The sequence below is a fragment of the Equus quagga genome, chromosome 3 (genome assembly GCF_021613505.1).
Source record: "Equus quagga isolate Etosha38 chromosome 3, UCLA_HA_Equagga_1.0, whole genome shotgun sequence".
In the NCBI taxonomy this organism is placed as follows: domain Eukaryota; kingdom Metazoa; phylum Chordata; class Mammalia; order Perissodactyla; family Equidae; genus Equus; species Equus quagga.
In genome coordinates this window covers 49260484-49274031 of record NC_060269.1, presented here as the reverse complement: position 1 = coordinate 49274031, position 13548 = coordinate 49260484, and the positions used below count along the sequence as shown (strand labels likewise).

General features: G+C 37.6%; 1 protein-coding gene across 1 annotated transcript; it reads right to left on the bottom strand.

The window, feature by feature from the left end:
* Positions 1 to 9382: 9382 nt before the first annotated feature.
* Positions 9383 to 10753, bottom strand: NPY5R (neuropeptide Y receptor Y5). The gene has a single exon (XM_046657462.1). The coding sequence runs from the start codon at positions 10751 to 10753 to the stop codon at positions 9383 to 9385; it is 1371 nt and encodes a 456-aa protein (XP_046513418.1).
* Between the last annotated feature and the right edge of the window lie 2795 nt (positions 10754 to 13548).

The window sequence follows — 13548 nt, the reverse complement described above, 5'->3', positions numbered from 1 at the left end:
AGTAAAGAGTGTACATACATTCCTTAAAGGATTTAGGAATTAAAGAAAGATCTAAATTCAGGTATCTACTGTCTAAATTCTGAGATCACCAATATGGTAACCTGAAAAATGTCACTGTTTCTGACAGAGATCTATGAAAACAGAGTTAGATTCAAATAAGAAACTGCTCTTTTCATTATCTTGTTCTAATAAGTCAAAGAAGGAAACTCTTTCTGGTAAGAATCCTATTATTCTTTATAGAAAATCATCAAAATGAAGGCAGAGAGCAATCTGCCACAGTTTTAATCAGCATGCGTAATAGAATAAGAGGAAAAGACGTAGAAAAAGTAAGAGAAAAAAACAAACGTGACAGATGCTTGGTTAACTTGAGGAGAAAACAGGTGAGACAGATTAATTGGGGAAGAGGACTTCAAATTGGTATTATTGAGTGTGGGAGCCTGAGGCAGCAGACCTGAACAGAGAAAAAGAGCAAATAATCAAAAAACCCGAGATTACAGTCACCCTACGTGCCCCTTTCTTTCCTATCTCCTGAATTGCCACCAAAACTCTTAGCTCAGTACTGCGTACGTATTCACAACTAAAGTATTTCTAGAGACTGCTGAAGCTGCTGCTTAACATGTTTTATTTTATGTTAGGAGAGGAAAGATATTATTTTAAATGAACTTTAACAATGTTCACTATATCTCTAGAGAGATTTTGATTTTTTTACATCTAACACCTAATATTTTCGCTTATTTTAAAATAAGTTGGAATAACTTCACAAATTTACAAATGAAAATTATATGTTTTATGATAGGTAGTATATCAAACTATAGAGTTAGATGCAACTAAATGTTTTTGAAGTCAATAATATAAAAAGAAAATCCTGCTTTCATAACTTGATGCTAGGAATTGTTTCAATTAGCACTTCACAAATTCAACTTTTTGATAAAAATATTTTGTGTGTTTTGATTCTAAATTGTTAAATATATTAGAAATTAGACTTCTTGGGCTGGCCTGGTTGCACAGTGGTTAAGTTCGCACATTCCACTTTGGCGGCCCCCAGTTCTCAGGTTCAGATACTGCATGTGGACCTATGCACTGCTTGTCAAGCCGTGCCGTGGCAGGCATCCCACATATAAATTAAAGGGAGATGGGCACGAATGTCAGCTAAGGGTCAGTCTTCCTCAGCAAAAAGAGGAGGATTGGCGGCAGATGTTAGCTCAGGGCTAATCTTCCTCAAAAAAAAAAAAAAAGGAAATTAGACTTCTATTTATAAAGCACTTCACTCCAAAGTTTTATCATAAATTTGCATAATCTTTATTCCCAATAAATCAAACACCAAAGAAGTCCAGCTATTTTCTCATTTTAACAATGTTTTTTTGCGTGTGTAAGGAAGATCGGCCCTGAGCTAACATCTGTACCAATCTTCCTCTGTTTTATGTGGGATGCTGCCACAGAGTCTTGACCAATGGTGCTAGGTCCACATCCGGGGTCTGAACCTGCAAACCCCAGGCCACTGAAGCAGAGCGTGCAAACTTAACCACTATGCCACCAGGCCGGCCCCAACAATGTTTTTATTAGGTATAAAGACATCTTAATATGCTATATAAAGTTTTTAATTAGATAATGCAGGTTCTAAAACTGCTGAATAGCATTGACAAATAAAAATGGCAAGCAATAGGATATATTGGAGTATATGAGGAAGCCATTTGGTATAAACCTAATTCGGCCTGACTTCTCTTTTTTTTCCTCCCAAAGGGCCTGACTGGCTATTGAGCACGCATTGCATATCTGCTTAGACATTTCCTAGGGCCAGAACAAAGGCCCTTGAGATAAAGATGCAACTTCCCCCCAACATTAGCATTTTTCCTTAGGCTAGGAACTGATTGCTGCACTCACCTCCCAGCTCACCTGTGACCACCCAGCTGGAGACAACAGACTGACACCCTGCTGTGTTCACTGAGACAGAAGACCTACCTGCTATTTCCATCAATCGCTGTGCCGACAGAGTAGTCTCGCGACTATTGTAAAAGGGACATTTCAATCCTATGTGAAACATCCTCTTTGAGGGTATATAACCACCCTTATACCCCCACTTCTTTGGAGTGCTCTGTTCCTTTGTGGAAAGACTCTCCCGGGTTATAATCCTCAGATTTAAGCTCAGAATAAACTCACCCAAATTTTCACTTATAGATTGGATATGGATTATTTTCGTCGACAGCATCTTGAGACAAATTTGCAAACTTATCATCATGTTCATCCTCCTCATGAACTTGTAGTTTAACACAGTGTTCCTTATGCCTCTTATGAAACAGCGGTCTGTATTAAACAGCAGAAGTTCATGACTAAAAACAATTATGAACTTTATAATGGTCAAAAGTACCGCTGCGGTTTAAGTGTACAGCTATGTGCTTTATTTAAGTTCAGCTTGTGTCACCAGCATGCGCTTCTGGCCTATACTCCTTACCCAAATGCACATGGGAACTCTCAAAACTCTTCTGTTCAAAGAAAGGAGATTAAATAATAAGTATTATGTTAATAGACATTTAAACAGCATCTGTTTGTGCCTTTGGGATTTTAATATCCCAAAACACTTCCATGAGCTCCGTGAAGGTTTATAGAACACAGTAAGGAAACAATGCTCCAAAGCAGTGCTAGATAGCACTGTCCTTGAAGATGAGGCTGCAAATGAGATCATTCATGTAGAGTGCCTCCAGTATGTCTGGAAAATAAAAAGCATCTGTTGTTGACGATGATGCTGATGATGTTGACGATACATGAATACTCTACTTTTTAATCACATTAATGACAAGTATAGTGCTTTCTTGGTATCATGTGTCAATTCAATTTTTTCTTTTTCTTAGAGAGTGACTACAGATTGTGCCTGGATTAGAGAATGGACTGGAGTGTGGTCCATAATAATGCTGCTCTCTGTTCTGGCTTCTCTCCCTCCAGGGAAGACACTGATCTTCAGTCATAGCACCCCTCTGTCCAGAGACCAGAGGAACCTTACAACCCATGCTACATGGTGTCCAAGCATCCAAGACTAATCAGAGTTGCTATGCCTGACAAAAACTATTGCTGTTCTAAAGGTCTTCTCTGAAGGATTAGGGAGTTTGAATAGTAGTAGATTACCCAAACTAGCATCCAAGGGAAGCATAAAGTTTAGAACTAGGAAATTTAGAATTGTGTGATGGATCTACTGTGACTCCTTTTAGATACATACATACATGCATAAGGCATAGAAAGATTACTGAAGGAAAATATTTACTAAAATGTGGTTGATGGGGAATAAGTAAGTAGTAGATATATAAATTATAGATTATATACACAAGCCGTTATCCAAAACTTGGGTCAGATGTGTAAAAAATATTACTGTCAGGATATCTATACCATATATTATTTACTACCCCAAGTATGGTCTGGAGTAGTATTCTATAATCAAAAACATTAATATTTCTGCAGCAAAATCCTGACTATATCTCCTAAGTGGTATAAATAAAGTCCATAATTAGCTTCACGTGAGTTTAGATCATCTCAGGTCAGTAATTAGAGATAAGGGTTTATTGGCATGCATTTATGAGGGAATACTAGGAACAAGAAGAATTTTAATGTATAATTTACAGGAGTACAATTGTAATATCTTGGCATCCTGTTATCACTGTGAAATAATAAGAAATATACATTTGGTTTGTGCCGTTGGTTCCTGACACAGAGCTCCTAAAACCCTTGTAATTTTTTGAGTGATGGGGTCATAGGAGTGTCTTACACAGAGCTCCTAAATCTCTTGGAATTTCCTGGATGATAGAAATGTCTTTTGTTCAAATGAGATGATTCTTGGTAGGTTCCCAGATAGCATCAGGAGGGGAGCTGGTCACCAGAAAGACCAAACCATGATTAGAAGCCTGGAACTTTCAGCTTCACCTCCCATCCTCTGGGAAGGGGAGAGGAGCTGAGAATTAAGTTAATAGTTGATCACGCCTATGTGAGGAAGCCTCCACAAAAATCCCTAAATTATGGCATTTGAAGAGCTTCTGGGTTGGTGAGCACATCAACATGCTGGGAGGGTGACACACCCAATTCCACAGGGACAGAAGCTCTTGTGCTTGGGACCGTTCTGGACCTTTCCTTATGTACTTCTTCATCTGGTTATTCATCTATATCCTTTATAGTAAACTGGTAAATGTAAGCAAAGAGTTTCCCTGAGTTCTGTGAGCCATTACAGCAAATTATTAAACCTGAGGAGAGGTTGTGGGAACCCCAGATTTACAGCCAGATGGTTGACACGTTGGGACTTAACGACTGATATCTGAAGTAGGGGCAGTGTTGTGGGGCTGAGTCCTTGCCTGTGGGGTCTGCTAGCTCTAGATAGTGTTAGAATTGAATTAAATTGTAGGACACCAGCTGGAGTTGGAGAATTTCTTGTTGGTGTGAGGGAAAACACCACATATTTGGTGTCAAAGTGTTCTGTGGTAGAGAAACAGTTTTCCTTTAATCACTGTCCTCAAAACACTTCTATAGTAAATCTGAGAGCAACGCAGGACTCTGGCCACCATACTGTGCAAAAAGGTTACCTCTTAAATTACTTCCTGAATATCCACCACAATAAAGTTCTGGCTTTTAACTCTTTTGAGAATGTGTCTAATCTACATTGGACTGTGTCAGTAGCAGTCCCATGCCTGACTTATGAACAGATTAAATGGGTACAATAAAGTCATTAAGTGTTCAAGATTATCTGGGTTCTATATTATACTGCCCAGCGCTTGATATTCAATCCCTTGGTAAGAGAGAGAGAGATTTGAAATCCCATGGTTAAGAAACTCTCATTCTTTCAAATTTTCTGTTTATCATTCATGATTTAGAGTGTACATAATGGAGTTCCACTTCTAATGTGGATGAGCAGCGTCTACTGGACCTGACCCTCCCATAGATAACAATTATAAATACTAGGTCAGAAAAAAAATGAAAATGACCCAGAGCAAACTTCAAAAGACTTCCACTGGCCAAAGGTGAAACTATTTGAGTTTCTTCAATAATGACAATAAAAGCAATGAGTCAAAACCCAATAAATGTGTTTAAATCCATGAGTTGATCACTTTCTGACAACCAGTAAATAAATAAATAGTATCAAACATTCACCCTGTCTTTTCTGAAAGAACTGTACAACTGGGTAACCAAATAACGGATAAAGGAGAGTATCTTTTCATTAATGTATTTAATCTAATAAATGTAAAAGAAATGATAGAATTAAAACATCACCATTTTACAACCCCCTTAATGCATATACGTATACATATACAGTCAAAATGTTAGCAAAAATGAATGATTAATGTCTATCTCTATACACACATACATATACGCTTAATGCCTATATACATGTGTATGTATATATACACATATATATGCTTAATGCCTAGATATGTTTAATTTCGTATTTATAGGAGTAAAATGGCACTAAGCATGTGTATTTTCGTGTGTGTGTATATATATATATAGAGAGAGAGAGAGAAGCATTAAGCATTCATGTTTGCTAACATCATAAAAGAAAAGAGAGGAACATAGTCTCTTCTCATAGCTAGAGTGATCCTTTTAAAGTATAAATCAGATTATATCCCATCTCTGATCAAAAATCCACAATAGCTCTCCATTTTCCCAAGAGTGAAAGCTGACGTCCTTACAAATGCCTATAAGGACATGTAAGAACTGTCCTTGAGTTGGCTCCTTATTTAATTTCTCTCTCTTGACTGCACTCCTGCTACAGTGATTTCCTTCCTGTTCTCTGACGCTCGAAGTGTGCTCCAGCTTCAGGGCCTTTGCATTGGCTCTTTCTTCTTCCTGGAATGCTCTTTTCTCTGATTGCTACACAGCTAACTCCCTCACCTCTTTCACATTTTCACACAAAAGCTGTCTTCTCAATGAGGATTATGGAACCATCCCATTAGAACTTACATCCAGCGCTCTTCCCTCTCCTGCCACATGTACACACACACCCTGACTCTGCTCTGTATTGCACTCAGGCTCTTATCATTACTAATTATCACTAGTATATTCTTATGGGTTGAGTTGTGTATCCCCACTGCCCCCCACAAAAGATATGCTAATATCCTAACCCCCGGCACTCAGAATGTGACTTTATTTGGAAATAGGGTAGTTGCAGATATAATTAGTTGAATTAAGACAAGATACTATTGGGATGGGGGGAACTACTCCAACATGGCAGGTGTCCCTATAAGAAGAGGGAAGTTTGAACACACAGACACGGGGGAAGGTCACCTGATGACAAACGCAGAGATTAGTTATGCGCCTGCAAGGACCACCAAATCATTCCTATGGAATTCACTTTTTATTGTTCTTATCGCTTATTGTTTGTCCACCTCCTGCCACTGACACCCCCACCCCCATCAGCCCCCTCCCAGAAGGCAAACATCAAAGGAATAGGGATCTTTGCATTGCTATATCCCAAGCACCTAGAGGAGTTCCTGGTACACAACAAGTATTGAATTGATATCTGAATAAAATAATCCTCATATACATTTCCTCATCATTTAATCATGTTAGTTACGCTTTCTGCTTTTCCTAGTTTTTTTTTCCATTTAGTTTTCTATTATTTACAGTATTTATTATTCACAGTAATGGGCAATGTGGCTAGCAGGAATAATTTAAATAACCACTAAAACTCAATTTAAATCTCTTCCTGAATAAAATATTTTAAAATAATTGTTAAAAAGGAATGAGGTTGACTGTTTATAATTTTATCTCCATTTATTTCCCCTAACCGTGCTTTGCAAAGGTGCAATGGAACAAGTAATCAAGTCAGACACCAGGAGAGAATGGGAAAAAAAGGTAGATAATTAGCTCTTGAGTAATAGCCAGTTGATCAAACATAAATTGTTTAACACACTAAGCAAGTCTACATGAAATAAATTATTCTTCATAATAATCTTCTAAAACCATTAATCCTCATCTTAATGACGTCTATCCACCGATCCATTCAAACTTTTCAACTTTCAATTATTAAGAACATTCAGTCATTTCTAGTTAGGGAAGATAAATTGCTTCCTTGGAGTTCAATAGTTGAAGAGCCCCAAATTGGTTTATCCAGTGTAACTAAACTCATCTATCAGCAACCATAAAATGGTGAAGTTTGACAGTTATTGTACATTTGCTAATGTGAGTTACTCTGACAGGATAAAACACCTCCCTATGTGGTTACATTTGCCCTTATCAGTGAGTTTTGTCCCCTTGAGCCACTAAAGTTAAACCTTGAAGTTGATTGCCCAGTGAAAGTGAAAATAACCTATTGCTTTTAAATAAGAGATCTTTCCTCAGTTTAAGACTTATTTGGTTTTGGTCCATGGTGAGACAATAGTCTCGAATCCAAGCATTGAAAGGGGAGAAAGTCTTAAATCATGAAAGCTTCCTTTTCCAAAAGCAAACCTTGATGTTCTGAACATAGTTTTACTGTAAGCCATAGTGCAGAGAAAAATGATGACATTATTAGTAGGGGACATTCCTAGTAGACAGAAATAATAGAAGCCTTTAGAATAAAAAGGAGAGGGAAAGAAAGAGAAAAGCAAAAGTGAACCAAGTTTTTTCACTTTTTCTTTCTGCTATAGTATAAAAACTGGGGGAGGACACTCATATAGCACCAGAGAGATCAGAGGGAAGCTAGAAGCCAAGAGGGCTTGTACCATTTCATATTTGAAAATCTAGAAAGGCATTAAAAAGCAGAGCGCTATTGTAGCACATGAGGTGAACACAACAGCGTAGATGTGGCAGCTCACAGTGTCTGAACAGAGAAGGCCTGCGTAGGGCCTTGCTGCCTGTCTCAATTCTCCTGGACCTATGTGAGGAGTAGAATTTCCTAAGTTCCTGCAGATGAATTTAAAGTTCCAGAATAGTCCCCAGAGTTGGCAAGGGCAAGATCCCATGGAGTAGACAGCCTAGGCTCAGAATAAAATGGAGGATGTGGCTGAGACTCAGAGTAACCACATAGTCAACGAGAATTTACATCGGACAATGTCAGCGGCAGTGGAGGATTCTGGGGCTAGACTCTCAGATCATACATGATACAGCACAGGCAGAGGCTGATGTCACATGGAGACCAGGCAAGATGATTACTCCTTAACTGGAGTTAAGCAGGAGCCAGCAGAGGGCCCTGTGTGGACCGGCACCATTTTCAGCTTCCCTGTGTGTGGACATCAGCTAGGGAAGGAGGATGGGAACAAGGGGATGGAAAGAGATTTTGGACTTTCAATTCATTAACTACGAAAATTACGAATTATTTGCAAACTTAAAAAGTTTCTTGTTTTGTTTTGTTGTTTCCCCTTATGAAAGAATCAATACCAGGGATGGTTAAATCAGTTATAGGAACTTAAGCCAGCAATGTTATATTACACATCTGAGCATTATGTGAAAATATTCAATTATTTTCGGGGACTTTGTTCTTTAGATAACTGGCTAAAACAAGCAAAAATTTCCAATGGAAAAGACTGACCTCAATTTAGTAAGATAGCAACTGAGATCTCAGTACCGAAATAGCTTAAAGCACATTAATCATTCTCTATCTTGGCCCAAAAAATTAACTATCTTTTCTTTCCCCCCTGTGGACACTTTTAAGTATTCTTTAAAATTATTTAATACTTGGAAACACAGATACCATCTATACTTCACACTTTAGAATGTAAAAGATGTATATGAAAACAATCTTTATTTGATAGTGTTAATGTGTATAAGCCTCGAAAAGATTTAATATCCATTTTTATTTGGTAAATTAATTGTATATTACTAAGACAGTGGGGCTAAGTTGACAATTTGATCAATTACCCATAAAAGAAGATAAGAATTTTCCTGTAGGAGTTCCAAAACTGTCCTCAATATTTACAATTATAATCATGGCTTGGGCATACATGTGTCATTTAGTTAAGATTTTTGGGGCACACTAAACATTTTCTGTATTTTCACAAACTGAACAGTAAGAAGCCTATAGAAACAAAGATAAATATTCTTCAGATTTGAAGTTAAATGTTCCTCAGGAAAGATATAGTTTGCTTATAATTTTGAACAAAAAATACTGAGTTGGTTAGGCATAGCTTTTATTTTAAACAAAAAATTATAATTCATTTGTTTACAAGACAAGATGAAATGAAAGGTAATATAACTACTTTTTAAATTAACCTTACAGGTTGGATTGACACTGACTTAATACAACCAAATGAATTCTTTGTATTATAACACACTAAAATTATCTTCCATATATCATGAACTGACATTCAAATCCAGAACGCTTACATAAATTAAATTCCATATGTTAACAAAATTTGTTTATTATACATACATAGTTATCATAAATATATTTTTAAATGATCCCATTTTTTCTTTCCTTGGTTAACAATGAGAATTATGACATATGAAGACAGTGTATAAGAGACATTAAATCAGCTTTGATCCCATTATTAAGAAATCCATATAATATTGGATTAAGACAACAGGACATCATGCCTAACAAATGACAAATGCAATACACCAACTTGAAATGCCTGTTTGAAATAAGGTTATCATTAAAATCAGTTACCACATGGAAAAGGTGTAGTGGCATCCAGCTGACAGCAAACACTAATATCAATATGGTCAGTCTATAGAAAACACTTCGAGATCTCTTTTTTATTCTCATGATAGAACGGTTTACTCTCATTTCATGACCATCTGAATTTTCTTCAGGTTTCATTTCAAAGCAGGTGGGGACCCCTGGTATGAACTTACTGGATGAAGAGAGCTGAGTTTTCACAGAGCCAAAGTTTTCTGGAAGTGTTCTTGAATGATTCTCTTGAAGAGGTCTTGCTGGAGCAGGTAACACGCATGCTGTCTTCTTGCTGTATCTTCTTCTGTGTTTTCTGATGAATGAGTAGCTCCATTTCTGGCTGTTAGAGAGTTTCTCCTGAGGCCCCCTCTTTTTGGATGGATGAAGAGTTAAGTTGATCATCTCATTTTCTTCTAGTTTGTTTTCTTTGTTGGACAATCCACAGCTTACACTCCTGCAGACACTGGTATGACTTACAGTTAGACAAACTAAGGGCAGAATATACTGAACAAGCAATAAAGAGATAGTAAAAGCAATTCTGTATGAATCAGACGGCCACGACTCAACACATAAATACCTGCTGCTAAGCAATGCGGAGCCAAATGTTTCCTGAAGTTCCACAAGACTGTGAAACACTGGAAGGGGAGAGCAAATCGCAAAACCCAGTGTCCAGACAGTAGCTATCAGGAAGTAGCCATGGTTTGCTGTTAAATTATTAGATATAGGATGTTTGATCATATGATACCTGACAATGGCAATTGATATTAAAATTAAAGTTGAAACCAGAACTGACACGCATTGAAGGAAAGGCATAATATGACACATGACTCTGCCAAACATCCACTGATCCAGCAAGACAGAGGTCAGTGTGAAAGGTGAGCAAAACAGCACGACCAAGATATCAGAGAAGGCCAAATTTCCTATGAGGAAGTTTACTGTAGTCTTCTGATTACGCTTTCTCATCAGAGCCATTAAAATAAGTAGATTTCCCATAAAACCAAGAAGACTTACAAATGTATAGAGTCCAATAAGAAAATACTGCAAGTCATCTACGCTGCTTTTATAGTCATCCCAGACTGGGAAATCAGCATTCCGAGTGGCAGCAGTACTGTTCTCTGTGGCAAGAGTCTTGTTGTAATAGTCCTTGAGCTCTAAATCCATATTATAATCCTGCTTGGAATAAAAAGACATTAGTTAACAACTTGAAAAAAATTACATGACTACTATAATTTAATCCACGGAGAGGGAAACTAAATTTGACAATTTGCTCCCATTACCTTATCAATCTCTGAAGAGAGTGTAGTGATTTTTCGTGTGCGTGTGTGTGTGTGTGTGTGTGTGAGGAAGGCTCGCCCTGAGCTAACATCCATTGCCAATCCTCCTCTTTTTTTCACTTGAGAAGGATTAGCCTTGAGCTAATCTTCCTCTACTTTGTATGTGGGATGCCTCCACAGCACGGCTGACGAGTGGAGAAGGTCTGCACCCAGGATCTGCAAACCCCAGGCCGCCGAAGTGGAGCACGCAGAACTTTAACCACTCGGCCATGGGCCAGCCCCTTTCCTGAGGTTTTAATTGGTTCCAAGTGGAGTGCAAATATCAGCCAATAACAATTACAGTAAGTTTAACTCTATCATTTCTACGGTGTGTTAACTTCTGTTACAGCAGCAGAACTTGTTTTCTAAATTTGTGTAGGAAATAACATAAGGGACAGAAAAGGTAAATGTACATAAGAACTTCAAGATACCTAATTTACAATAGCTCATTAATGTTATTTTCTAGTCAAGGTACCTGATACATGGTACAGTTGCTTAATCTTGCCTTAAACATTCTTTCCTTTCCTACTTGAATCAGGCCTAACTTAAAAGTCACCTGTCCTAAACTATTCCTTTGTCTATTCTGCCAGATGCGAGCTCCTCTTCAGAAGCCCATATTCTTCTGTTTATAGTGATCTGATGCTACATGTCACAGTCTGCTTTGCACTGCAATGACAACGCATACCCGTCTGCCTTATCAATTTAAAGGCAATTTAAATGTAACGGCAAAAGCAGAAACTGTCCCTCATTCACCATGGTATCTACCACAATACAGGACACAGTAACTTCACCATTGCAGGTGTTAAAAAAATATTGATAAGAAAATGAAAAATTCAACAAAAACCTAGTATCCTAAATACTATCCAGTTCACGCAGTGTTCAAAGTTAAGCTTCTCAAGGGGAGAAACACTATCCCAGGACCTAAATGTATATAATAGGCACTCAGTTTATCAAGCTGTATGAGTATGTGAATGTAATGCTGGATGGCAAAATCATTCCATGATCAATCCTCAGTCCTTTGAATATTGTTCCAGATTATTACAAATTAGAACCACTGAACCAGTGCTGCTAGTGTTTTTAAAAACAAAATTTACCTGTTTATTTTTTAACTTAAAAACTGAGGGGCCAGCCCGGTGGTGCAGGGGTTAAGTTCACATGTTCCACTTCTCGGCGGCCTGGGGTTCACAGATTCAGATCCCAGGTGCGGACACGGCACTGGTTGGCAAAAGCCATGCTGTGGTAGGCATCCCACGTATAAAGTAGAGGAAGATGGGCATGGATGTTAGCTCAGGGCCAGTCTTCCTCAGCAAAAAGAGGAGGATTGGCAGTAGTTAGCTCAGGGCTAATCTTCCTTAAAAAAAAAAAAAAAACTGAAAATAGATCTCAGCTTAAAAAAGATTCAACGTACTCACATTGTTTAAGGAAAATATTGTATCTTAAGATTAAAGGTAGGGGCTGGCCCCGTGGCCGAGTGGTTAAGTTCACATGCTCTGTTGCAGGCGGCCCAGTGTTTCATCAGTTCGAATCCTGGGCGCGGACATGGCACTGCTCATCAAACCACGCTGAGGCAGCGTCCCACATACCACAACTAGAAGGACCCACGACGAAGAATATACAAGTATGTACCGGGGGGCTTTGGGGAGAAAAAGGAAAAAATAAAATCTTTAAAAACATAAATAAATAAAGGTAGAAGTGATACTAATATAACACCCCATAATAAGTTTTCTCATTTCAAAGGAGATTAATAACATAATATTATTAATACCACAATGGTATTACTTATTTACCTCTACATATTAGAAATTTGACAGTACCATCTCATGAAGCACAAAAACGCCTAAATTTCAATGAGGCAAAAGGAATCCCTTCTCCTCTTTAAAAAAGTAATCCCTGTCACCTTTTTAGTAAGAATTTCTTACAGAATTACCAGCACAGCAATAGTTAATTCTTATGAATACACATTGCTATAGAGATCTTGATACATATGTAGCTTAAAAAAGCATTTTCACTAAGAGCAATATATATTTATCTACCTATTTCTAGATCTATAGTTGGGTAATTAGACTTAAAACTATAAAAAAAAATATATTTAAATTAATAGTAAATACTATTATCTTCAATTTATAAGGGACTTATAGGTCGTAGTCCAATAAATTTCCAAACAGGAAATCCTATTGTATACATACATTCATTATAAATAACTTTAACTTCAGTTTTATGCACAGTAAGTTTCAAACAGGATGATACAGACATCATCGTGCTATGAGAAAATCTGAAAGTTTAAGTTTTTCACACTTCTACAACTGATTCTATGTTAATGGAATTACTTTCTGGAAGCTAATTTCATCCCTTTAAAGATAAATTAATTCAAAAAGCTCAGCATCTCATTCATTCATTCTTAGACCTTAACCAACAGTTTACGTTGATAGCATCTCAAGTTAGAAAGCATAACTTGTACAAGTGACTCATGTGGCCTACTGGATCATCTTATTCATCATATTACTAGTCAATGGCTCCCCTGCAACTTCCCTGGATAGGTCAGTGAGCTTCTAATCAAAGCAGCCTTGCCTGGCCTTTCTGCCTGATTTCCTGAGTTCTGATGGCCACCTGGCTCCGTGCAGCTTGTTCCTGATCCCATTTATATTTACAACGTGCCCAGGCCATTCATTACTG

What these genes read in the sequence shown, in the direction of transcription:
- NPY5R (XM_046657462.1), bottom strand. Translation starts at nt 10,753, where the DNA reads ATGTCTTTTTATTCCAAGCAGGATTATAATATGGATTTAGAGCTCAAG.